This window comes from Trichosurus vulpecula, chromosome 2 (assembly GCF_011100635.1).
Source record: "Trichosurus vulpecula isolate mTriVul1 chromosome 2, mTriVul1.pri, whole genome shotgun sequence".
Taxonomy (NCBI): Eukaryota; Metazoa; Chordata; class Mammalia; order Diprotodontia; family Phalangeridae; genus Trichosurus; species Trichosurus vulpecula.
In genome coordinates this window covers 38160573-38186868 of record NC_050574.1, presented here as the reverse complement: position 1 = coordinate 38186868, position 26296 = coordinate 38160573, and the positions used below count along the sequence as shown (strand labels likewise).

At 53.9% G+C, this 26296-nt stretch overlaps 3 protein-coding genes across 7 annotated transcripts in view; 2 read left to right on the top strand and 1 right to left on the bottom strand.

The window, feature by feature from the left end:
- Positions 1–25123, top strand: part of DHX34 (DExH-box helicase 34) — a 56099-nt gene extending 30976 nt beyond the window's left edge. The window contains exons 1-17 of one of the 5 annotated variants that reach the window (XM_036745840.1): positions 9569–9622; positions 11077–12030; positions 12705–13016; positions 13676–13933; positions 14228–14330; positions 15382–15599; positions 17441–17615; positions 19648–19841; positions 20074–20175; positions 20788–21033; positions 21171–21344; positions 21692–21803; positions 22147–22253; positions 23406–23684; positions 24189–24365; positions 24603–24741; positions 24857–25123. In XM_036745840.1, the coding sequence (XP_036601735.1) occupies positions 11371–12030; positions 12705–13016; positions 13676–13933; positions 14228–14330; positions 15382–15599; positions 17441–17615; positions 19648–19841; positions 20074–20175; positions 20788–21033; positions 21171–21344; positions 21692–21803; positions 22147–22253; positions 23406–23684; positions 24189–24365; positions 24603–24741; positions 24857–24990 (3390 nt within the window). In that variant the 5' untranslated portion in view covers positions 9569–9622; positions 11077–11370 and the 3' untranslated portion in view covers positions 24991–25123. Of the gene's footprint in view, positions 1–9568; positions 9623–10428; positions 10557–11073; positions 12031–12704; positions 13017–13675; positions 13934–14227; positions 14331–15381; positions 15600–17440; positions 17616–19647; positions 19842–20073; positions 20176–20787; positions 21034–21170; positions 21345–21691; positions 21804–22146; positions 22254–23405; positions 23685–24188; positions 24366–24602; positions 24742–24856 lie in introns of those variants that run through there. The other 4 variants (XM_036745838.1, XM_036745841.1, XM_036745839.1 and 1 more) reach the window with 4 other exon arrangements.
- C5AR2 (complement component 5a receptor 2) lies at positions 940–2301 on the top strand. The gene has a single exon (XM_036745844.1). It carries the CDS (start codon positions 955–957, stop codon positions 1978–1980), a length of 1026 nt encoding a protein of 341 aa, XP_036601739.1. The 5' UTR covers positions 940–954; the 3' UTR covers positions 1981–2301.
- On the bottom strand, positions 9441–11044 carry LOC118836342 (proline-rich protein HaeIII subfamily 1-like). The gene is made up of 2 exons (XM_036743662.1): positions 10956–11044; positions 9441–9864 (listed from the first exon to the last, which is right to left on the bottom strand). The coding sequence occupies exons 1-2, from the start codon at positions 11042–11044 to the stop codon at positions 9441–9443; spliced, it is 513 nt and encodes a 170-aa protein (XP_036599557.1).
- Positions 25124–26296: the final 1173 nt, after the last annotated feature.

Sequence of the window (26296 nt, the reverse complement as noted above, 5' to 3'; positions counted from 1 at the left end):
GGAGGGCCCTTAGAACAAGGAATGTCAGGGCTGGGAGGGGCCTTGGAACAGGGAGTGTCAGGGCTGGGAGGACCCCCAGAACAAGGAATATCAGGGCTGGGAGGGGCCTTGGAACAGGGAATGTCAGGGCTGGGAGGGGCCTTGGAACAGCAATGTCAGGGCTGGGAGGGGTCTTAGAACAGGGAATGCCAATGTTGGGAGGGGCCTGAGGACAGGGAATGTCAATGCTGGGAGGGCCCTTGGAATAGGGGATCTCAGGACTAAGACGGGCCTTAGAACAGGGAATGTCAGGGCTGGGAGGGGCCTCAGAACAGGGAATGTCAGAGCTGGGAGGGGCATTAGAAGAAGAGATACTGAATTATAAAATGAGGCATTGGCCTAGATCTGGGTGGGGAACCTCAGTTTCAAGTCCACATGTGGCCTTGAGGCCGCAGGTATTCCGCCCCTTGCCTAGATGGTCTGTGAGGTTCCTTCTAGCTTTTGTTCTATGATCCTGTAATCTCCATCCTGGTCTCACTCGTCTGGGGGTACCCTAGATTGTCCTTCCTAAAGTGTGTTACCCAGAACTAAAAACAGTTCTCCAGGTAGACCCTGACCTTCCCAGTGGAACTAATACTCCCTCTCTTGAGAGCCATTCCAGTGGCGCCAGTCTGTGGCTCTCAGCTTCTTTTGCCCAGTCTTTGAACTCTTCCTCCCAGTATCACAAATTCGTTCATCTTCTATGTCTTCATCTAAGGCCAGATGGACCTTTTACAGGGATGATTCAGAGGGAAATCATCTATCACTGAGGTTATTAGATTAGGTGACCTCTAAGGTCCATTAAAATCCGAGAGTCTATGGTTCTAGTAGATTCCCAAGGCAGTTCCTTGTCTTATTTGCTAGACTCTAACATAACCTCCACATGGATTTCATCTTCTTCCCCAGGGCCCCTTGGGTGCTGTGTGAATTACTGAAATGGAGAACTCTTCAATAAGCTATGACTATGAGGATTACAGCCTGGGTCCTGACGGGCGTGTAGACTGTGAGCCAGGTGGCTCTTGTGTCTCCATGGGCCCTCTTTGGACCTCTCCCCTGCTTCTCTATGCTGCAGTTTTCCTAGTGGGTGTGCCAGGAAATGCAATTGTGACCTGGGTGACTGGGGCCACAGCACGTCGGTCAGCCCCCTCCATCTGGTTCTTGAACTTGGCCTTGGCTGATCTGTTATGCTGCCTATCACTGCCCCTGATGGCCGTTCCAATCATCCGTCAAGGTGACTGGCCCTTTGGCTCTGCTGCCTGCCGCCTTCTGCCCTCAGCCATTCTGCTCAACATGTATGCCAGTGTCTTGCTCTTGGCTGGTGCCAGCATTGGCCGATGTCTGGCTGTGCTTTGGCCAAGTAGGCCCCAAGACCGTCTGTGGCCAGCATGGGCAGGTTGTGGAGTTGCCTGGGTGCTGGCGCTACTGCTCACTCTTCCCTCAGTGTTGACCCGACGACTTCACAAGGAACACTTCCCAGAACGCTATGAGTGCGTAGTGGACTATGGTAGGTCCCATGGGGTTGAATGGACTGTGGTTGGCATCCGTTTCATTGGTGGCTTTCTTTGGCCATTAGGGGTTGTGGCTGGCTGCCATGGAGTCTTGCTGGTTCACCTGAGAGGGCAGCCAAAGCCCCAGATCCTGCGCCTGTTGATGTTGGTTGTGGTTGGCTTCTTCCTCTGTTGGGCACCTTACCATGTGGTAGGGCTGGTGGTAGCTGCTGCAGCCCCTCACTCAGATCTCCTGGCCAGTGCTCTCCAGGCTGAGCCCCTTGTTATAGGCTTAGCCTTGGCCAATAGCTGTCTCAACCCTACCTTATTCCTGGTCTTAGGCCGGGCTCAGCTCCAGAGGTCCCTATGGGCTGCCTGCCGCCTGGCTCTGGGTGAGGACATGGAGGAGGAGGATGCTGATGAGCCCAGAAGTAGCAAGTCTACTAGTGAAGCAATGGTCTCAGAGATGGTCTAGATTAAGGAGGAGCTTGGTTTGGATCTTGGCTCTATTGCTTATTAAGTGAGTGGTCTTGAGTGAATTCCCATCACCTCTCAGTTTTCCCATCTATAAAATGAGGGGTCTGCAAAATGTGACCAAGCTGCACATACCCAATGAGGTCAAGGACAGAGGGAAAGGACCCATATGTACAAAAATATAAATATTCCTATATGTTAGCAATTTTTGTTATAGTAAAGAACTGGTAAAAAAAAAACTAGGCATATATCAGTTGGGGAATGGCTGAACCAGTCACGCTGTAGGACCACAATGGGACTTTATTGCACTATAAGAAATGAGGAAATGACAGATTCAGAGAAATATGGAGAGTCATATGTGAACTGAGGCAGAGTGAATTGAGTGGAGTCAGGAGAATAAATTACAGAATGTAGTTCGAGGGCAGATAGACCTCAGAACTCTGACCAAAGCAGGGACTAATGGTTACTTCAAAAGACATAATGAAGTGAACCTTCTGTGAGGAGGGCGAGGAGAAGGTAGATAGTAATCAAAATGAAAAGAATAACCAAAAAAGTTATGGATGCTATGCATAGCTATGGGCTCACTCTCTCAACTCAAACTGAACTAGTAGGGCAGGTCCCCAGCGGGTGATTACCACTTCTCCTTTCATGTTTCTAGGCATAGGTAATCTTGAAGAGTTGTAGCTTCTAATAAGCTTGGTCATGAGCCCCCATCAGGTGTGTCCTTAATATCACGTAACTAGAGGATATCTCCTCAATGTCAACTAACAAGTTAGTAGTTACAACAGTAGTACATCAGTTACCTTTTACAAAGGGATATTTACTGAGAAGCAAGGACTGAAGCACAACTGCATCCCCTTCTCTTCTCTCCATCTCAAGTGCCTGTATGCAGCTAGGTGGAGCAGTGAATAATGCTAAGCCTGGAGTCAGGAAGATCTGAGTTCAGATTTGGTCTCAGATACTTACACTAGTTGTGTAACCCTGGGCAAATCACTTAACTTTTGTTTGCCTCAGTTTTCTCAACTGTAAGATGGGGATAACAAGAGTACTTACCTCCCACAGTTGTAGTGAGGATCAAATGAAGTAATATTTATAAAGTAAAGTGCTTGTCACATAGTAGGCATGATAAATATATATACACATATAATTTTTTTTGTAAATTTTTAATTCATTTTAAACTTAAATACAAAATGAGAATCTAAAAAAAGAACATTTCCATGTACACAGCAGAACATGAGAGGATTAAACATAAAACAATAAATTTCCATTTCAAGAAAGCCTATATAATAAATACCACACATTGTTTCCAAAGCTACCCAGCTTTTCTTTGCTTCCAAGTTTTCTTTTGTTCTTTGCTGTGCACTTTTTACTTCATTTTTCTCCTCCCACACACATATATAAATATAAAAATACACATATATGTAAGACCATAGTATACATACTTCCACTTGTCATCTCTTTCTCTGGAGGTGTGTAGCATATTCCTTCGTAGGTCCAAGTCTTTCTGTGTTTTTTTCTAAATCAACCAGCTCATCATTTCCTTCACCACAGCAGTATTCCAACACAATCACATCTTATCTGAGAGATTGTCTACAAAAGTTTTTTTCCCCAATTTTCTGCATTCCTTCTATTCTTGACTACATTGGTTTTATTTATACAAGAAAATTTAATTTAAAATAATTGAAATTATCCATTTTACACTTCAACAATGTTCTCATAATACAGTTTAATGTCTGATACTGCTGATTCTCCTTCCTTTACATTTTTTCCCTTGGTTTCTTTGAAATTCCTGACTTTTTTTTCTTCCAAGTGAACTTTGTTATTATTTTTTCTAATTCAGCAAGATACCTCTATACTTTTTTTTTTTTTGCAATTTAATTGGTATGGCATTGAATAAATAGATTAGTTAGGTAAAATTGTCATTTTTTATTATGTTGGCTTTACCTACCCATGAACAATAAATATTACTCCAATTATTTAGATCTGACTTTATTTGCATAAAAAGTATTTTATGTTTATGTTTGTGTAGTTCCTGTGTCTGTTTTGGCATATATACTCTCAGTTATTTTGTACTGTCTACTTATTTTAAATGGTTTAAAACAATATTGAATAATATTGGTGACACAGTGTAATTTCCCTATTTTTTCTTTTGATTGTATTTATTTTAGCTTTAACTTTGTCTGATAGTATGATTATTACCCTTGCTTTTTTACATAATAAATTCTACTCCAGTCTGTTATTCTATCTTTGCGTGTATCACTTATTTTTATTGTATTTCCTGAAAACAACATATTGTCGAATTCAAAATTTTAATCTGCTACTCATTTCCATTTTATGGGTAAATTCATCCCATTCACATTCTAAGCTATAATTACTTGCTATGTATTTCTCTCCTTCCTATTTTTCCTTACTACCCTTCTCACCTTATTTACCCTATCCCTCCCCACTCCTCTAATTTACTTCTACCTGCTACCTTGTCCTCCTATTCCTTAACCCTCTAAGAGTCCCTCTTATCCCACCCCATCCTCCTTGACCTCATTTCTTTCTGAATTTATAAGACTTTTATACCCTTCTAGATATATATCATATATTGTATATATCACATATTGTATATATCATATATATGTGTGTGTGTTGACCCCTCTTTAATACATTTTCTATGACAGTAAAATTCCAGCACTACCCACCCTCCCCCCCACTTGCTTCTTCTGAATCAATTCTTCCTTTCATGCCTCATTTGAATGAGATAATTACTCTTTTTTATCTCTTCCTACACAGTTTTACTTTTTTAGAATCACCCCATCACATACAACTCAACCCAAGCTTTTCTTTCCAGTTACCCAGATAATGACAGTCATAAGAGTACTGATAACATTTCCACATATAAAAAGTAAACAATTTGACCTCATTGAGTCACTATTTCTGCTTTGCCTTCTTGTTCTAGAACTTTAGGGGCAATTTTCCTTGATAATTTCTTGTAATACTAAATCAAGATTCTTTTTATCATAATTTTCAAGCAGCCTATTTTTATATTATTTCTCCTCAATCTGTTTTCTAGATTGGTTTTTTTTTTTCCGATGTGTTGTTTCATTTTTCTCCTATTTTTTCATTCGTTTGATTTTGTTTTATTATTTCTTGGTGTCTTATAACAGCATTAGCTTCCCCTTGCCCAATTCTAGTTATCAAGGAATTATTTTCTTCCTTAAGTTTTTGAATCTCCATTTCTGGCTGGTTGACTTTTTTTCATAATTTTGTTGATTTTCTTGGATCACTCTTATTTTCCCTATTTTTTCTTCAATTTCCCTTATTTGATTTTTTTTTTTTGGAGGGGGGAAAGCAGGGCAATTGGGATTAAGTGATTTGCCCAAGGTCACACAGCTAGTAAGTGTGTCAAGTGTCTGAGGATGCATTTGAACTCAGGTCCTCCTGACTCCAGGGCCAGTGCTTTACTCACTGCACCACCTAGCTGCCCCTCTTATTTGATTTTTAAAGTCTATTTTAAGTTCTTCTAAGAACTCTTTTTTGGGCTTGGGACCATTTGACATTTCTTATTGAAAAAGGAGTGGCTTTTTAAGCTCCTCTTTATCTTCTTCTGAATATGAACCCAGATCTTCTCTATCCCCATAGTGACTATCTATAGTTGGGTTCTTTCTCCCTTGCTTACTCATTTTTATTTTTATCAGCTATTATTATAACCAAGTTATAGTCCTGAGGTGTGGGGAATGATGCCCTAAGCCTTGGGTCCTTCTTACTATTATTTTCTGAGGTCTGTCCCAGGACCCAACCTTGGGCTCTCCTCTCTACCCCTAAGCCATGACTAGGGCCCCCACCTATGCTGTCCTACAAACAGTATTGCTCCCTGTTGTCCCTCCAGTGGCAGCAAACTACAGTTGTCCTCTCTGTCCTGGAACTGAAACCAGGGACTTTGCTTTCCTGCAAGTGCCCTCAACCTGTAAGGTCCCCGCCCCTCTGCTACTGCCCTCATCAGGTGTATACTAGCTCCTTCTCCTCCTCAGTGTCAGCCCTGCCCAGCCCACAATGTGTGTGGTCAGCACAGGTGTACTTGTGTCGCTCCACAGTGGAAAGTCCTTCAATCTTCTCCTACTCAGCCCTAGATCCTCACGCTGTCAGAGAGGTGAAAGTTTCTGAGGCTGAGGCTTCAGGCCTAACTTCTTCCCAGGAGGTCCAGTCTCTCCTGGGGTCTTCTTAGGTTGTCTTAGGAGGACAACTGCTTAACCCCACTCCTATTCATTTCTGCTGCTCTATGTTCACCCTGGGGTGATGTTCTGTCTTTTTTTTTGTGGAGAAAATTTGGGAAGCCAAAAGTTTTTTGACCTACTTCCCCCATCTTCCCAAAATTCCCCTAGTAGGCACTATATATATAAACACTCATTTCCTTCCTTTCCTTTTGTTCTCTGAAGTATAGAAAAGGGCCCCTACCTTGTGCATAGCTAGAAATGAGCCCACCATGCCTCCGTGTGAGTTTATATTAGGCAGGGCTATTGTACCTGCTCTAAGGACTGGACTCTCTAGCCAATCCTCTTATGTAATATTTTAGTCATTGAATTTAATTTAAATGCAAATGGTTACTAAACAAGTTTATGTGGTTGTACTGATGTTCAACATGAAGTTTTCAATAAAACATCTAATTTTAGAACATTAAATAAAGGGGCTTGGCTTAGTGATACCTTCTCAGTCCAAATCCTAAAATCTTTTGATTCTAACCAGGCACCTGGCTCTCTGTCTCACCCCTGGGAAGCCAGGAGGTGGAGATGAGGAAGAAGAGAATTCCAAGTATTGAGAAGAGCCAGTGAAAACACTAAGAGTTGGAAGGCGGAGTGTCCCCTTGGAGGAATGATCCAAAGCCAGGGTCACTGGATGGAAGAGTGTGGAGTTGGGGTGGGAAGGTGTGAGGTATAAGAAGCCTGGAAAGATAGGGACTGTATCTGGGATTTCACTGATAGAGGAAATTCTCAGAAAAGGAGGCTCCCTCTACCAATATAGGTTGGCATTTCCTGAGCAATTTATAGTCTTAGAGCATTGCCTAAACTCAACTGATACTTAATTCAATCAATAATCATTTATTAAGTACCTACTTAATACCAGACACTGCGGTAAGCACTGTTGATATGAAAACAAACCACATACAGTTCCTGTCCCCAATGAGCTCACATTCTCTTTAATGTCTCTCACCCCTCAGTGGAGAGCTCTTGGCCTTCCAAAAAGTAGCTTCCAATAAAAGTTTGTTGAATGACTGACTGAATGTCTCCTGCCCCCTAGTAGATGGTGAGTTTCCCAAGAGCAAGGCCTTTCCAGGATGGAGAGGAGGACCCCATAGGGGTTCTTCTTCCTAGATAGATAGAAGACAGTCAAAAAGCATTCATTGAAGGTCTTCTATGTGCCCGATGGCAGCTAGGTGGCGCTGCAGTGGATAGAGCCCTGGGCCTAGAGTCAGGAAGACTCACGCTCCTGAGTTCAAATTGGACCTCAGACACTTGCTAGCTGTGTGACACTGGGCAAGTCACTTAACCCTGTTTGCCTCCATTCTTTATCTGTAAAATGAGCTAGAGAAGGACATGACAAATCACTCCAGTATCTTTACCAAGAAAACCCCAAATGGGGTCATGGAGAGTCACACACACTGACAAATGACTGAATAATAACATGCCAGACACTGTGCTAAAAGTTTGACGCAAAGAAAGGCAAAAATACCTTTCCTGACCTCAAGGAGCTTATATTCTAATGAAGACAAAAGGGAGGTTAAAGGGGAGAAGTGGGTGGGGGTGTGCCTGCACAGGGCTCAAGGAGAGTGGTCTGGGAAAAGACTTGTTTTGCTTTTTCTTTTACGTAATTATGCATGTTTATTCCACATACATATACACATTCTATTCTTGAAAAGAAACCAGATGCTTTAGGGTAAAAAGTTGTAAATACAAAACTTTAGTGCGTTTGTATAGATAGTTGCTAAGCATTTTAAATCTAATGCTCTTCCTGCTTAAAAAAAAATCAACCCTAAAGGTTATAACTTTAAATTTTTTTATCCTATTATATAGCTATTCATAATAGCAATATGATTTTGAAGAATTACAGACTACTCTGTCCAAACTTAGACTGATCTGCTAAAGCACAAAACCATTATATATGTATATGTGTGTATGTATATGTATATGTATGTATACATGTATATACACACACGCATCTACATGTATATACACACATACACACACACGCATATATATACATATATATATACACACATATACATATATCTATATCCTTCCTAAGGTAGTGATGGGCAAGGATGCTCTCTGAGGACTTGTGAGACACACCTTCCAAAGGGATACAAGGCACAGAATTCACACGAGTGTGAACATTCAAGTTTAGAATTGGTGTGTCTAACAGCCTTCAGGGATTCTGCTTCATAACGCTGTAATAAAGCTAAAGGCAATGAGGTAGCTGCCTCCTAATTTAGAAAACCACAAAATCCATAAACATTTTGGCAGTAGACAGAAAAAATGTTTACACCTGTCTCTTGTATTGGTTTCTAAAAACAAAGACTTCTTTTGAAGAAGGTGAACCTGGAGCAGCCCCATCCTTTTTCCTTTTCTCCAGACCCCACCCCATCACCTTTCTCATTTCTTCTTTCTCCCTCAACACCTGGCTACTCCCTCCCTCCCCAACCTCTCAGGCATATGGACATCAGAGGAGTCAGTCTGTCATTATGTCAATCATTTATTAAGCTCCTACTATATACCAGGAACTGTGCTAAGCACTAAGGGATACAAAAAAAGGCAAAAGACAGTCCCTGCCCTCAAGGAGCTTACAGTCTGATGGGGGAGAGAACATGCAAACAACGATATACAAACAAGCGACATACAGGATACATTGGCAATCATCAACCGAGGGAAGTCGCTAGCGTTAAGGAGAAATCAGGGAAGGCTTCCTGTAGAAAGTGAGGTGTTAGCTGGGACTTGAAGGAAGCCGGGAGGTGGAGTTGAGGAGGGAGAGTATTCCAGGAGTGGGGGCGGGTGGGGGGTGGGGATACCCAGCTCTGACATTGCGTCATAAGGGCCCTCCCAATCAATAAGCATTTATTAATCCCCACATTAGATTGTGAGCTCTTGGAGGGCAGGGACTGTCTTTTGCTTCTTTTTGTAGACCCGGCGCTTAGCGCAGTGGCTGGCACATAGTAAGTGCTTAATAAATGTTGATTGAGTGAATGTAAATTCCTCCTTTCAGAAGTTCATTATTATCTAACGTTTACCGGGCACTCTAAAGTTTGCAAAGCTCTTTACAAATATTACGTCATCCGATCCTCGGGCCAACCCTGAGAGATAGGGACTATGATCCCCATTTTACAGATAAGGAAACTGAGAAGGAGGGCGGTTCGGTGTCTTGCCCAGGGTCGCAGTCGCCTGAGCCAGGAAAGGTCCGTGTACCCGACCCCCCGGCTTGCAGCTCCTAGAGAGCCCACGCTTGGCTCCTCCCCTCGCTTCCCTGCTGGCTCCGCCCTCCGGAGTGCGCGGCTCCTCCTCCTTCCTGGCGATCGGCCGGGGGGGGCGGGGCCTGGTGGCGCGCGCAGGCGCAGTAAGGCGGGTGACGGCGTCGCCCGGAAGTGGGAGCTTTGGGGCCTGGTTGGAGAGGTGAGGGCCAGCGGGCGGAGGGCGGGTAAGGTTGGGGTCTCACCGGGCTCTGCCCTCTCCTTGGGGGTCCCCAGTGCTGCCGTGGATCGGGGCCGCGCCGCTGGGGGCCAGCCGCGTCTACGGCCCCCATCGTCAAGAAAGGGAAACTGAGGCTCGGAGCTTGCGTGGGGGGGCGGAAGGTCTTCCCCTCTCCGAGCTTCAGTTTCTCCACCTGGACCAGGACGCGGCGGCCCCGCATCCGCCTTGGGAAGTGAGCATAGGACACAGCCGTGGGTCCTCTTTTACAGAGGGGGAAACTGAGGCCCGGGGAGGGGAGACGACCACGAGGGGCAGGGGTGGGATTGGAACCCACACCCCAGATTTATGCCCTGTCCATTGGACGGCCGCGCCCGTCGTTGTAAGCTCCAGGGGGCGGGGGCTGGCTTTGCCCCACTTCTGTATCCTTAGCACACAGCAGGCACTTAATCAATGCTTGTTGATTGACCCATAGCGCTGGGGCCTCGGTAGCATTCACAGAGTTCTCGGAGCTTTGCAGATATTTCGTTTGATCTTCAACTGACCCTGATGGGTGGGAGTTACTGGGACCCCTCCCCCAGCAGCTGGTGCCCAGACCTAGATTCAAATCCAATCTCCGAGGCTTTCTAGCTGGCTGTGTGGCCCTGGGCAAATGGCTTAACCTCAGTTTCCTCTTCTGTAAAGTGGGGATGATAACAGCCCCTCCCCCCAGGGTTGTAGTGAGGCTCAAAGGACAGTGTTGCTCCAAAGCACCCATAATAGATCCCATATTAACGTATGAAATGTAGACTTATTTCCTCTCTATAGATGAAGAAACTGAGGCAGACAGTGCAGGAACACACCCAGCATCCCACAGCAGGGATGTTTCTTTCTGAGGCCAGATTTGTACTCAGCCGGCACCCCCTAGTGGCCTCTTCAGGTAACTCCTGCTCAGTGCTGGGCCCTGTGTTTGGGACTTGGCCAGGGTCCCCCAGCTGGGCTCTATCCACAGGCAGCTCTCTGCTTTGTACACAGTAGGCGCTTAATAGGTGCATCTGGATTGGATTCCCAAGGCTGACTTCCAGCTGCTGATTGGATGCACTCTTTCTGACCCCAGAGGGCAGAATTAGGAGCCTGGGATGGGAAGGAATGACCCAGGGGCCCCACCCACACACCCCTCCCACACTTGTTAAGGCCCAGCTGGGCGGGGCTGGATGTGGATAGAGCAGCAGGCATGTGGCCAGCTCTGCCTCAGTTTATTCATCTGAGAGTAATCACAGCCCCTTCCATACAGCCTTGCAGCTAGAGACTGATGCGGGCTGTGATGAGGAGGCCTGACCTCTGTGGAGGGCCGGGAGGGAGATCCGTCCAGGACTGTTGCAGGGGGAAGTCCTGGGCTTCCATGGGCTTTTCCAGACTCTGGAGCATCCTGGTTGTAAGGTCACTTTTTACCCCAGCAGGCATCGACCGGCCCAGAGTGACCCCCTGCCCGTTCCCAAAGCTCACCATCCCCGATGGCTCTGGCCCCGCCATCTGAGGACACGGCTCCAGCGGGCAGCTGTGCGCCAGAGAGAGAGCAGAGTCCTGTATTCACCCCGAAGAAGGAAGAGAGCAGGTGGTGAGCCCCCATCTCCTCTGGTCGGCGTGGCTGATGGATGAGCCTGCTTCTCTGCCTCCTTTTAGAGGGAATGAGGGCCGTGGACTGGTAGCCTACTCCTGAGGACTGAGGGCCTGAGGCGCGGGGGACTGGAGCCATGTCCTCCAGACGGACCGAGAGCCGTGGCCAGTGGGACTGGGGCTGCCCAGAGACCCGGAGCCAGCTGGAGGAGGCCTTCTTCGGGGACCAAGACGTCATCCGCCGGGGTTCTGAGGATTGCCACAAGTTCTGGGCCTTTTTTGAGCGCCTGCAGGCCTTCCAGAAGCCTAAGCCAAGCCCCGAGGTCAAGCGGCCAGCCGAGGGACCCAGATGCCCGGCCCTGGCCGACCTCCCTGCCACTTATGACCCACGCTACCGCATCAACCTGGCCTTGCTGAGCAGTGAGGGTGAGCCGGGCCTGGGGCCCCGGGGGGCCCACAGTCGGCTGCCCCATGATCGGCTGGCCGAGTTCCGCCAGGCAGTCCTGCACTACCTGGACTTTGGCCAGAAGCAGTCTTTTGGGAAGCTGGCCAAGTTGCAGCGGGAGCGGGCAGCCCTGCCCATGGCCCGGTACAGGCGGCACCTGCTGCAGGCTCTCAGGGAGCACCAGGTGGTGGTTGTGGCCGGTGACACTGGCTGTGGCAAGTCTACGCAGGTGCCCCAGTACCTGCTGGCCGCCGGCTTCAGCCACGTGGCCTGCACCCAGCCCCGGAGAATCGCGTGCATCTCTCTGGCCAAGCGTGTCGGCTTTGAGAGCCTCAGCCAGTATGGATCCCAGGTAAGCCTGGGGCTGGTGAGCTCAGGAGAGTCAGGACAGGCCAGCTCCGGCCCCCAGTCTCAGTTTGTTCACCTGTAAATGGCATGAATGTGTAGGGCCTCAGGCCCATTGCGAGGGGAGTGCCATATCTCTGGGGATCAGAGTTAAGTCACTGGCCCCAGGTAACACGTCTTCCTCCTCCTGGGCAGCAGGGGCCGTGCTGGAGAAGGCCCACTTCCAGCGGCCACACCGGAAGGGGCAGGGGGCTGTCGCTTAGGCCGAGTAGAGCCCACCGGTGTGGCCGGTGGCTGGGGAAAGATTCAGTGAGCCTGCCCAGGTGATGGGGGGCGCCTCTGGGGGGGGCCTCTGAGGCCCTTCCCCACTAACACATCGCAGAGCGCTGAGAGGGAGGGAGGGAGGGCAGGCGGGCTGAGTGGGGTCAGTAAGTGACCAGGGAGGCCTGGCTCAGATGCCAGGATGAAGCGGGACATGGAGGTGCTGAGGACCCCGGAATGGTCGGGGCAGGGGAAAGCAGATCAGAGCAGGTCTGGAGGGGTCCGGGCCGACACAAGCGAGGACCCCCCAGGCCTCAGTCTGTCATCGGCTCTTTGTGATGCACATGCGGGCCCTCCCCTGTCAGCGGCCGTGCTGGGGACCCTGGCCGGCCCTTCTTCCATCGTCACCCCTCTCTGCAGGTGGGCTACCAGATCCGCTTTGAGAGCACGCGATCGCCAGCCACCAAGATCGTGTTCCTGACGGAGGGCCTCCTGCTCCGCCAGATCCAGCAAGATCCGGGCCTGCCCCAGTACCAGGTGCTCATCGTGGATGAGGTCCATGAGCGCCACCTCCACAGCGACTTCCTGTTGGGCGTCCTCCGGCGGCTGCTGCCTGCCCGCCCAGACCTCAAGCTCGTCCTCATGTCGGCCACCATCAACATCAGCCTCTTCTCCAGCTACTTCAGCCACGCGCCCGTGGTGCAGGTGCCCGGGAGGCTGTTCCCCATCACGGTCAGTTCCTGAGCAGGGTGGGGCTGGCCCTTTCTCCCAGATTTAGGGCTGGGGTCAGCCTGGGGGTGGGAGTGGGTGCCTCCTGCAGACCCAGGTGTGCTAGACTCTTAGTCCCTCCCACCACTCTGCCTCAGTTTCCCCAGAGGTAAGATGGTTAGACGGGGTGGTGTCTAAGGCTCCTCCATTCTAGCGTATCCTGGTTCTGATGTCTCAGAGTGAGGACCTTAGAAAGGACGTGTGTCCATGTGTCTGGGCAGTGGGCAGGCGGGTGTGATAGGAAGGACTGCCCTAGCAGGGCCAGGAGGCTTGGGTTTGAGGCTCTGGTCTGCCCCTATGGCTCAGGTCCATTCTCCTGGAGATTCACTTTCCTTGCCTGTTGAGTGGTGTTGATAGATGTTGGGGGGACGGGCTGTTGTGGGGAGTGCTGGCATCGGAGTCAGGGACCTTGGTGTTCAAGTCCTGGCCCGGCCCCTATGGGGTGTGCGTGGTCAGGGATGCCTCTGGAGACAAGAGCCGGCCCCAAGGATCTCTTGGCCTCTCTGTGCCTCAGTTTCCAAATCTATAAAAGGAGGGCCTCTCCAGTCCTGCCCTCCTTGTGATCTCCGACCCTCCCCATGCTGCCACCTGGGGTGTGACTGGGTGTGTCTTGTCCCCCCCAGGTCATTTACCAGCCAGTCCCAAAGGAGGAGGTGCCAACATCCAAGACGGAGAGGTTGGACCCGCGGCCATTCTTACGTGTGCTGCAGGCCATTGACCACAAGTACCCACCGGAGGAGCGTGGTGACCTGCTGGTATTCCTCAGTGGCATGGCAGAGATCGGTGCAGTGCTTGAGGCCTTCCAGCCGTATGCTGCCCACACTAAGCGCTGGGTGGTACTCCCCCTGCACAGTGCCCTCTCCATCGCGGACCAGGACAAGGTGCCCATGGAGGGGGCACGGGCTCATGGGACTCTGAGTCTCTCTCGTCCCCTCTCTCTTCCTCTCTGTGTTTCTCCATCTCTTTTCCATTTCAGTTAGGGGAAGTGATGAGCAGGAGGGATCCATCCGGGGGCCAAGCGTGCCAATGCAGGCCCTGTGGAGACCCCTCCCTCTTCTTCTTTCCCCTCCCTCCTCTTCCTCCCCTCCCCTGCCCCCATGGAGCCCCCCCCCCGGGTCCTGAGGTCAGGAGCGCTAACCCTGCTCTCCCTCTCCGTGCCCCCCCCCCCACCCCAGGTGTTTGATGTGGCTCCTCCTGGGGTACGAAAATGTATCCTGTCCACCAACATCGCGGAGACGTCAGTGACCATTGACGGTGTCCGATTCGTGCTTGATTCTGGTGAGCGCCCCTACCTCCCACTCCTGACAACCATATGACGGGCAGGGTCTTGGGGCCCCGGCTGAGGGGAGCCGGCTGTGTCCTTCATGAGCCTCCGGCTGGTCCATGAGGCGTGCACTGCAGCTTCCTCGGCTGCCGCCACAGGGTCCCAGAGTGGGGGGCAGTGGGGCATTCAGATCCCTCCAGTGCTGCTGGGCTGGGCACTTGGGGGAGTTGCTTGGCCTTGGTTTTATCATCCACAAAATGGCGGTGAAGGCTCCTTTATGACAGAGGAGAGAGGGAGGGCTTTGTAGCCTGGAGGCGAGCGGAGCCCTGGAGTGTCGGCTGTGGGGGCGAACTCTGGCCCTGTCCTCCCCCCCCCCCCCGTACAGCTGAGGGCAGGGGCTTTTTCGTTTTGTCTTTGTGTGCCTAGCATTCAGTGCTTGGAGAGCGATTGATTTGGGTTGGCTGACTGCCTAAGGTCATACAGGTGGCAAGCAGAAGAGCTGGCATTCAGCCCTGGCGCCTTTCCCACCAGATCTTGGGCTCAGCTCACTGTCCTGTGCTCGCCATCCCACTGCCCTGCCCACTGCCCCAATGCCCTGCCCACCACCCCATTGCCCACTGCCCTGTGCCTGCTGCCCTGTCCTGCCGGGCTTTCTCTTGACTCCCTCCGGCTGCCCTGTCCTCCAGGCCAGGGCTCAGGACCCATCACTTCCAGGAAGGCGAGCTTGACCAGCTCTAGTCCACAACGCTGACCTCTCCTTTCTTTAAAGTCAGCTTGAAGCTGGACCCTTGGGGCTGAGGGGGCCTCAGACGCCCCCTCATTTTTCAGAGGCCCAGGCAGGGGAACGTCTTGGCCAAGGTCTGTCTCTGAATTAGTGGATCCTAGACTGTCCGAGCCAGGGGCCCTTAGAGACCGTCCCATCCAGCGCCTCTTATTGCACATATGAGGCGCACGGCCTTGGCTGAGGTCAGATGGTCAGTCCTTGGCCGAGCTGGCACTTGGAGCCAGGGTCCCGCGGGCGCCGTAGCCTTAGCAGGTGGTTTGAGGGTCTCCTGTGCCCTCCAGGGAAAGTGAAGGAGATGAGCTTTGACCCCAAGGCCAAGCTGCAGCGGCTCCAGGAGTTCTGGATCAGCCGGGCCAGCGCCGAGCAGCGGAAGGGCCGTGCTGGCCGCACGGGACCGGGCGTGTGCTACCGCCTCTATGCCGAGTCCGACTACGACGACTTTGCCCCTTATCCCGTCCCGGAGATCCAGAGGGTGGCCCTGGATGCCCTGGTGCTGCAGGTGAGTGGAGGGTGTGGAGATGGGAGACTTCTGAACCCAGAGTCCTGGATTCTAATCCCCCTTCTGTCCTGGCCTTGCTGGGGGACCCGAGCTAGGCAGGCTCTTCCCTTCACCTCACTCAGCCTCAGTTTGCTCCTCACTAAAGCGAGAACAGCCTCTTCCTGAGGAAAGCATGTGGTAAAGCATCTCAGAGAAGCGGGTACAGAATAGAAGCAGCAGCATCGGGGGAGGTGAGAGGGATGAGCAGAGGCTCCTTGGAACGCTGGCCGGCTGGTGAACAGAGCTGGCTTCAGAGGACCCGCGTTCAGATCCTGCCTCAGACACTCCTGCCTGGGTGACCCTGGGCAGGTCACTTCCCCTCTGCCTGCCTCAGTTTCCTCCTGGCCTCAGAGGTCCTTTCCTGCTCTAATCTGTGATCCTGTGACCTGAGCTGGGCCTCGAAGGGAGCGAGGGATCCTGGAGGTGACGGTGAGGATGGAGGGCATGCGAGGCATGGAGTGGGGAAATGACGTGCCATGTGTGGGGAACAAACGGAGACTAACTTGGCTGGGCTGCAGAGAGCTGAGGGGGAGGGGAAGGTGGGCCCAGTCCGGGCTATGCTCCCCTCCCCTCCCCCCAGGCCAGCCGCTGGTGGGCATCCCGTAATGCTGCTGTTAATCGTCTTCCTTTTATCATCGCTGCCTCTTGGCGTGCACGGAAATTCCCAAACGTCATTATTTGAATGGAAAGAAAACTGATACACGTGTGTACTAGGGCAGTAAATGCCCTTGCATACCATGATTTCATATGATTACTTTTTCCAGTGTGTACAGATGTGTGTGTATAAACACACACGTTGTTTAGTCAGTCAGTCATGTCTGGGTCTCTGTGACGCCGTTTGGGGTTTTCTCGGCAGAGATACTGGAGCGGTTTGCCATTTCCTTCTCCAGCTCATTTTACAGATAAGGAAACTGAGGCAGACAGGGTGAAGTGACTTGCCCAGGGTCACGCGGCCAGTAAGTGTCTGAGGTCAGATTTGAACACAGGAGCATGAGTCTTCTGTCTCCAGGCCCTGTGCTCTGTATACTATGGCGCCACCTCGTGGCCTGTAAACCCACGTACACACATACGTACATTTCCCCCTTCCACAGCTGTCTCTTCTTAGGGGCATCACAGGGAGCAGAGATGGGGGGGCACGTCAGGGCGACACTCTTAGAAGCTGGCGGCGAGGGGGCTGCCTGGCCTGTTCCCTGACCAGTGGGCTCCCTTCCCAGGCCAGCTGGAGACTGGCTTCCACTTCTTTGCCCAAACGGGCCTTGCCCGCTCTCCCAGGACGAGGCAGTGCTCAGCTTCAGGAGGTCCCTCCAGAGTGTGTGGCCCCGGGAGTGGCACAGCTGAGGGCTCCCAGCACACTTTTGGCCTATGGCTCCCCGTGACTCCTAGGCAGAGGCACACGGCCAGTGGGGGTCATTCCTCATGGAAGCTGGCTTCCATGGGACCGGAGAGGCCGACGTCCCAGCCCCAAATGCTCCAAAGATAGGCTTGTCCCTGGGATCAGCCCAGACCTTCATGGGCAGGAAGCCTTGGGCCCCTCCCAGGAGCTCCCTACCCCTAGGGTTCCCTCCAGAACCTGCCAGGGCCTGAAGCACCACAAGGACACGCACATGGGGTCATTGTTGGCAGCTTCCCCGGTGCCCCTCCTGTTCCCTTGGGGGGGCGTCTCTTTCCAGATGAAGCCTTCTAGGATGGTCTCGTTGGGAGATTTGGGTTTGAGGCTCACGCTGTGACTTTGGGCAGAGTCCTGCCCTCTCTGGGCTAAGGCTCCCAGGTCTTTCCTGCTGAGAGTCTGTTCTGTTCTTTAGATGAAGAGTATGGGGCTGGGCAACCCCCGCAGCTTCCCCTTCATAGAGCCCCCGCCTGCCACCAGCCTGGAAACAGCCATTGTCTACTTGCGGGACCAGGGCGCTCTGGATGCCTCGGAGCACCTCACACCCATAGGAACCCTGCTTTCTCAGCTTCCTGTGGATGTGGTGATAGGTGAGGATATGCTCTGCGTGGGGGCTCCCAGGGCCTGGGACAAGTGGAGGCTTTTACTCAAGGAGACGCAGATCTTTCAGGCAGGAGAAGGGAAGGCTGGGGGCGGGTTACCGAGGGGAGGAGGGCAGGAGCTCAAATCCTGGCTACGCCCCTGACCCCTGGGGTGATGTGGAGCAAGGTTCTGCCTTTCTCTGCCACTAGATGACCTCTAAGCTCTCCATTCTGTGACTCACGGGGGGAACAGGCCCTTCGCTCTTGTGGAGAGAGCTCTAGGTTTGGACTAGGCTGACCTGGCTTTGAATGCCAGGCCCGGCCTTCAGCTCCAACACTCCCCTGACTGTGTGACCTCGGGCACAGCCAAAACTCAGTTCTCCCTCGATGAAAGTGGACATAATACCTGTGCTGCCCACATTGCTGGTGCAAGCTTCTTTAGTCAGTCAGCAAGTATTCATTAAGCGCCTGCTGTGTGCCAGGCACTGTGTTAAGCACTGGGGGTACAAAAAATGACAAGACAGTCTTTTCCCTAAAGGAGCTTACCATCTAATAGGGGAGACAACATGGAAACAAATATGTGTACAGGATAATTAAGAAATAGTTAATAGAGAGAAGACATTAGAATTAAGAGGGGTTGGGGAAGACTTCCTGTAAAAGATGGTATTTTAGTTGGGACTTGAAGAAAGCTGGGGGGGGGCGGGGGTCAGTAGTCAGAGCAGAGAAGGGAGAGAGCTCCATTCAGGGAGCAGCCAGAGTGAATGCCTGGAACTGAAAGTTGGAGGGTCTTGTTCGTGCAACAGTCAGGAAGCCGGTGTCACTAGATCAAAGAAGACATGACTGGGAATTAAGGTGTGAGGGTGGTGGGAAGGTAGGAGGGAGCCAGGTGATGAAGGGCTTTGAATGCCAAGTAGAACATTTTGTATTTGCTCCTGAAGGCACTAGGGAGCCCCTGGAGTAGGGGGTGATATGATCAGACAGACCTGTGCTTTAGGACAATCCCTTTGGTGGCTGAATGAGGGGGCATTGGAGGGGGAAGAGACCCAGCAGCTACTGGAGTGATCCAGGGGGGAGGGGATGAGGGCCTGCACCAGGGTGGGGGCTGTATCAGGGGCAGAAGGGGGAGTGTTTAAGAGATGCTGCAGAGGTGATGGCAGCTGGCTTAGATACACCTGCTGGTGAGAGATAGTGAGAAGCCCAGGATCACTTCTAGGGACTGGCAGAATGGTGCTGCCTTCTACAGTTATAAGGAAGGTTTAGGGGGAAAGAGAAGAAGTCCTGTTTTGGACGTGCCGAGTTTGAGATGTCCATGGGACGTCCAGTTTGAGATGTCTTATAGGCAGCTGGGAGTGTAAGATAGAAAGTCAGCAGGGAGGTTGGGGCAGGGAAGGCAGATTTGAAAATCATCGGCATAGAGCTGGTCATTAAATCCACAGCAGCTGATGAGATCACCCAGTGAAGAGGCTCCAGGACAGAGTGCTGGGGTCCACTAGAGTCAGAGGGTGAGATCTGGAAGAGGATCCGCCAAGGAAGCAGAGAAGGAGGGTCAGTCAGAGAGAGAGGAGGAGAACCAGGAAAGGGGAATTTTTCCTGTGAGAGCCTTAGAGTCAGGAAGGCCTGGAGGGGGCCAGTTACCTTTGCACTTGGCCTCCCAAGGACCCCAGGCACTCTCTGGGACTGAAAGATGCAGAGAAGGTGCCGTCAGAGTTGGCACAGGGGATTTTCTTCCCTGATGTCACAGGTTGGGCCCCAGCCCTCGCCCTCCAGGAGCCCACAGGGACGTTGAGAGGGTGAGAGCAATGCTTTGGGGTACACTGGGAAGCGTCAAGGAAGTGAGGGAGGAAGAGGGAAGGGCCTCAGAGCGAGGGCCTGGGGGCACTGCAGGGAGGGTAGAGAGGGGAAGCCCCAGATCCCTTCTCCTGCAGACTCCCATCTTCCACTTCTCCAATGAATTTGCTGGACCCTGGGAATGCAAAGAAAAGACAAACCTAGCCCTGTCCGCCGGGAGCTTCCATTCTAGGAGTATTCTCATTCTATCCAGGAAAGATCCTGATCCTTGGCTGCCTATTTGACCTGGTGGAGCCTGTACTGACAATGGCAGCGGCCCTGAGTGTCCAGTCCCCCTTCGTGCGGAGCGCTCAAAACAACCTAGAGTGTGGGACAGCCCGGAAGCCCCTGGAGAGCGACCACGGGGACCCCTTCACCCTGCTCAATGCCTTCAATGCCTGGGTGCAGGTGAGGCCATGGTCATGTGGGCAGCTTCCCTTTGTGTCTTCATGTGCCCCCTCCTGGAATGGGTGGGCCTGTACTCCGCCTGTTGCGCTGGCAGCTCTGAGAAGCCCCTCCATTGGGCCCAGGAGACGGGGCTCGATGCTCGGCCTGTTTCCCACACATAGGAGGACCAGGTCTTGACACTCATCCTGTGGCCCAATTGCTGATATCCTGGGCCCCCTCCTTCCTCACCCAGGTGAAATCAGACCGGAGTGCCAACTCCAGGAAGTGGTGCCGCCGCCGGGGCCTCGAGGAGCATCGCATGTATGAGATCGCCAACCTGCGCCGGCAGTTCAAGGTCAGGGCCTGGCCTGCGCCCCCCAGACAGGCCAGCCTACAGCCTGGGCCTGCTCCCCTAGCCTCAGCCTGCCATCCTTAGAAAGGACAGAGTGAGCACCCACTGCACTGGGGGTCCAGCTGTGGCCTCAGCTGCGGGCCTGTCCTGTGGAGCAGGGAGAAGTGCAGAGACCCAGGCGAGGACCCCGCCCCAGCCTGTGACCTGGAGCATCCTCCCTTCTGGGATACATTTTACTCCCTCTGAAGTCACTCCCAGAAGGGCCCAGCCCCAAAGTTCTGAGTTCAAAGGGTCCTTTCACGTATAAGTGGGGAGCCCAGGCCAGATGATTAGCACTCAAGCTTCCCAGGCTGGGGTGATGGGGACGTGGGAAGGGCCCAGCTGGGTGCAGGCGTGAAATGATGTTGAGTGGTCAGCCCACTGTCAGAGCCTTGGGCTGCCACCTGAGGCACAACCAGGGACCCTGGGGGCCCTGCCCTCAAGAGCCCTTCTCTGGAGAAGTGCCCGGAGTCTTCCCTGGGCCCATGCCAGGGGAGTGAGGAGAAGACCCTGGGCAGGGGCAAGTGCGCTGGGTGCGTTTGTGAAATCCCCATCTTCTGGCCTTTCCCGGAGCAGGGGCTGTTGCAGGACCACGGGCTGCTGGCTGAGGCCAGGGCGGCACCAGGGGACAGCTACAGCCGCCAGCAGCAGCACCGCCGGCGCCGGGAGCTGTACCAGCTGAAGCGCCAGCACGAGGAGGGCGAGGGCCGGAAGCGGAAGGTGCTGCGGCTGGAGGCCCTGGAAGGTGGCTCTTCAAGTGAGGAGGATTCAGAGGCGTCCAGCTCGCGGGCCGGGAATGGTGCCCACCGCGTGGACATCCAGGTGGGTGCACTAGGCTGCTCCCTCAGCCCGCCCTTCCCTGGGACTTAGGGGTTGTGTTCCCCCCGCCAACGCCCCACTGTGGCTTGGGGGCCTCTAGGGCCACCTCCCCGGTAGCCCTGTTCTCATTTCCTTCCCAGGACGTCAAGTTCAAACTTCGCCACGATGTGGACCAGCTGCAGGCCGCTGCCAGCTCTGCCCAGGACCTGTCCCGGGACCAGCTAGAGCTGCTGAAGCTTGTGCTGGGCCGAGGCCTCTACCCCCAGCTGGCTGCCCCCGACCAGTTCAACAGCTGCCGGAAGGACTCGGACCAGGTACCAGCCTCTCTGGCTCACACCCCAGGGCCTCAGTTGTTTGATATATGAAATGGGGTTTGGCCTTGCTACTCACCCCCTGGGTGAGCTGGGTTGAGTCTCTTCCTCCCTCGGCCATGGTTTCCTTACAGTCTGGGTCGAAGGACAGGGTCCCAGGTGGCTTGGTCCTCACGTCATCATTCCCATTGTTGTGGCCCTGAGACGTGGCGGGGGGTGGTGTGGGTAGTGACCCCACTTTATAGGAGAGGAGACTGACGCTCAGAGGTCACAAAGGTCAGGCTTGGCCCTGGGGCTCTTGCCCAGGCCCGGGTTGGGCCAGGACCTGAGCTCCTCTGCTGGGCTTTCAGTTCTTTCACACCCAGAGTAAGCAGGGGGCCGTCCTCCACCCCACCTGTGTGTTCGCCAACAATCCAGACCTGCTGCAGGGAGGCCAGGCTGAGGCCCCAGGGAAGAGCCGCGGTAAGTGGGGGACCCTCAGAAGTGATAGGGGTAGGGAGGCAGCCTGGGCCCTGGGACCTAGAGGCAATGACCCTTCCTCTGGGGCTGCTCTGAACCTCACTCTCTGCCTGTGTGGAAGGGCCTTTGAGGCATCCAGTCCAGCCACCTCAGGGTCCCTTAGCTAGGAAGCATCTGAAGAGGAATTTGAACCCAGGACTTCCTGAGTCCAGGCCCAATGCTCTGTCCGCTGCATCATGCTGCTTTGGCTGATGGTGTTGAGACTTTGGGACCCACAGGAGAGACCTGTCCGTCCCATGGTCTGGGGCCCTTGGGAGACATAAGCTGTGCCCCTGGCCCCTTGCAGATCACAGAGATGGGATGAGCAGCCGGCACCAGCTCCTGGCCTTTGTCTCTCTCCTGGAGACCAACAAGCCCTACCTGGTGAACTGTGTGCGCCTGCCAGCACTGCAGGTGAGTCTAGGCCCGGAGACCCTGGCCCCTTCCCCTCCCTGCCAGCCCCTCTGGCCTCTTCCCCCCCAGCCCCTCTGGCCCTTTCCCCTCCCCCTTTCCCCTTCCCCAGCTCCTTCCTCTCCCCCTTCCCCCTTTTCTCTCCCCCTTCCTCTCTCCCCATCCCTTTGCGCCTTCCCCCCGCTTCCTCCCCTTTCCGCTCTCCCCCTCCCCCCAGCCCCTTCCTCTCCCCCCTCTGGCCCCTGACACTGCTTCTGGCAGCAGGGTGCCCAGAGGGCAGCTAGGGCCTGGCCTCCCTGCCCCCAGACCTGGTTCCTCTCCAGTCATCCCTCACCTAACATTCTCCTCCCTTCCGTAGAAAAAACATCTCCCCTCATTGTCTCCATTTCCTCCTCTCTCAGCCGCTCCCCAACTTCATTCCCCGTTCGTCATACCCCTTTACACACACACTGCACTTGAGCCAGACTAACCTTCTTGCTGTTGCTAACAGGCTCCCTTCCTTCTCCCATCCTTGGTGCCTTTGCCCAGGCTGTACTCCCCTCCTGGAGCACCCTCCCTCCTCTCCTCTGCCTCTTACCCCAGGCCTGTCCTGATGGCTGCTGGTGCTTCCCCTGAATCACCTGGTGCCTCATTGGAATGTACATTTTCTCCCCTGTGAGGGCAGTCCCTTGTGGCTTTATATGCCCCAGCACATAGTAGGGATATGATCAGTGTGTGGTAGGGGGCTGGCTGCCCCAGCTGCCGGCGTAGTTCCTGCTCCACAGGCTGACCCATCCCCTGCTGTTGCGTTTGAGGGGGAGCCTTGACAGTCAGCCTTTTACCTTCCTGAGTGTGGGTTTGGGCCAAGGGGACACACATTGTTAATGGTAACAGTTGGGGGCTGGGGCGGGGCAGGGGAGTTTACCAGGTGCTTTCCCTCTCTTGTCTCATCTGACCCTTACAGCAGCTCTGTGGCATAAGGCCTAGTCCACCCTCTTTAGGGAAGAGGAAATGGAGTCTGAGAGGCTGGTCAGAGGCGGGCCTGACTCCAAGCCTCATCCCACCCTTTTTATGTCCCCCCACCCCCACCCCGTGCTGGGGGCAGACTTTTGGCACCCCATGGAAAGAAGGAATGGCTGTCCTTCTCACCCTTCCTTCCTCTCTGCCCCACGCCAGGCTCTCCTGCTTTTTAGCCGTAACCTGGACACGAGTGGCGACTGCTCCCGCCTGGTGGCGGACGGCTGGCTGCAGCTTCAGCTGGAGGACGGCGAGGGCGCCACACGGCTCCTGTCAGCCTCCCTACGCCTCCGGGCCCGATGGGAAGAGGCTCTGGACAGGCAGCTGGCCCGTCAGGCCCAGCCACGAGGCGAGAACGGGGCAGCCGTGGCTCCCAAGATGGAGAGGAAGGTGGCGGCGGCATTGGGCCGGGACCTGCTGGACTTCATGAGATCCAAGGTTTTCTAAGCCAGAGCCCATCTGAGCTGGGGAGGACCTCAGGATTTAGAGAGAAATGGGAAGTCATGTCTTTGGGTTGGGACAGCCGAGTGTGGGTCTAGAGGCTTCCCCAGAAGTGGATGCCCCTGGCATGCTGAGCCTGCCCAGATGTGAGGCCCAAGGAGCTGAGTTCCAGGCCCGTCCTCTGGGACCTGGAGCAGCTCCAGGCAGCCTAAGGATCCTGTCTAGTGCAGGGTACAGGATGCCCTGACTCGGGCCCACCATCCCTCTGCTTCCTCTCCCCCCATGGGCCTCTGGGTATAATCATAGCTGGCATCAGCTGGTGCCTGATGGTGTACGTGCTGCTTCCTATCCATTCTCTGGGGTCAGCATGACTGGGATAGAGCCCGAGGTGGGGCTGAAGGTACCAGGGAAGAAGGGGGAGCTCCGAGAGTGGGAGGTGGGACCAGGCTAGGGATGGAACAGCTCCTGGCCAAAGGGATGACCCACACACTGTGCCCCCAGGTATCTTACAGCATCTACAGGCTGACCGCCCTGGAGGCTCAGAACCTCTATGTGGGACCCCAGACCGTCACAGCTGCCCCCCAGCTCCCAGGCCTTTTTGGGGAGGCAGCCTTGACCCCCCATGAAACCAAGGGTGGCTACACTGTAACAAGCTTTCTTACCTACAACTGTCTCACGGTGAGTGGGGGGTACTGTAAGTGGTCCTGAGGCCGAGAGATGGGCAGGGACCCTCCCCAGGTACACAGATGGCCTGAGTGTCCTGCCTCCTCATCCAGGGCCCGATCGGTTCCAGAGCCCCAGTGACCGTGAGGGGCCCAGCCAGAGTTGGGGTTGGGGAGCTCTAGGGAGAAGTGGATCCTGGTGGGCGGGGGTGCCCTGGGCCCCAGGTTCCGACATGGGTATTGGCATCCTCAGAGTGACGCAGACTTGTACAGTGACTGCCTGCGGACCTTCTGGTCCTGCCCGCACTGTGGCCTCCACATGCCCTTCACCCCCCTGGAGCGGATGAGTCACGAGAACACTTGCCAGGCGGCCCCTGACGAGGATGCCCATGGTGAGCAGGAGGGCGGGGGGACGTCTGGGATCTGGGGGCCTCCAAGGCCAGCCCTCCTGCCCCGGGTTTGGGGCACCAGCAGGTAGCTCTCAGACCATCCGCTTTCACTTCCCAGGGGCCACTGAGGAGGAGGCCGACTCTGGCCGCCAGTTATCCACTCTGCGGCGGGCCTACCACTGTGAGAGCTGCCAGAAGGATTTGTTGCTCACGCCCACAGAGATCCTCCGGCACCGCAGACTGCACGTGTGAGCCCCCCAGGTGCTGCCAGCCCACGCTGTTTGGGGGCCCACAGCTGGAGCTGCCTGCGGGCCTGTGTGCCTGGTGCTGGGGCTGGCTGTGCCAGGGGCAGTTTGTGCTCTGTGAATAAAGTGGGCCTCCGCCATCTTCTCCGTCTCTGTCCCCTCTGTGCCATGGCCAGGCTGGATTCCTGGGAAGAACCCACAAGGTCCCATGCTCCAGCCCTGGCCTTTGAGCCGACCGTTCATTACCCTCAAGGTCTGGAGCCACTTTGCTTCATATTCCTCTGCCTGGACCCTGGCCTCAGTCTCCTGGTAGCCTCGAGTGTAGGCCTGGGATGGGGCCCCATCCTTTCCCTGTCCTCAGCATCACTTGGCCAGAAACATCAGGGGCATCGCACAAGACAGGCTCATATCTGTGGGGAAAATGTGACTGGACGGTCTCTCCTGTCAACATGTGGTGGGCCGTCAGAAAAGGAAGGCCCTAGAGGGAAGGCCGAGAGTCCAGAGAGGCTGGTGCCAGCTAATGCCTGGGAGGCCAGGGCCAGCTGGCTGCCACACCCCACTGTCAGGGCAGCTCCATCTGGTGGCCTTCAGGCCCTTGCCAGCACTGAGAATCTGGGTGTCAGTCCTGCGTGCCCCATATGATCACCCCGGGGAGGTCCTGGGGGCCCACTCCCCCATAAAAAACAAGCCCCTTCCCCAGGGGTGCCTGGAGCCCAGATCCAGAGCTGCAAAGGACTCTTCACAGAGGAGGAAGCCAAAGGTCTAGGGAATTCAGATCATGCTGGTCATGTCAGAGGTGGGATTAGAACCCAGAGCTCTGGCCTTCCACACTGGGGCTCTGTGCCCTGTCCTCCACGGCATCCCTGGTAAGCTGCCTCCCCTACTGTGTTGGGGAAAACCTATCCATCACACAGTTTTCTCTCCTTTCCTTCAGCTGGTAAATTGGTCCCATGGTCGAGCTGAGCCATGGAAGGGCAGTCACCCTGCCCTGGCTACGGCCATGCCCTCTTCCTGAGGAATAGCCCATCGGGCAGTGCCATGAAGCGGGTGCTCCCCAGTCTCCATAGCCTTCCAGGGATGGTGGCTCCCTCGACCCCACCTCTTGAGGTGACTGCGGGGCTGCCATTAACCCAGGAGGAATGGGTGGCTCTGCCTGGTGGCTGCTGAAGTGGCCCCAGCTGGAAGAAGCTGCCTGGTCCTCTGGGGCCCAGGGGTTCTTAACCTGAGCTCCTTAAAACGTTATTTTTAGAAAAGGTCGCCAGGCCTTCCCCAGACCCAAGAGGTCCATGGTACCCCAGAAAGGTTGGTAACTT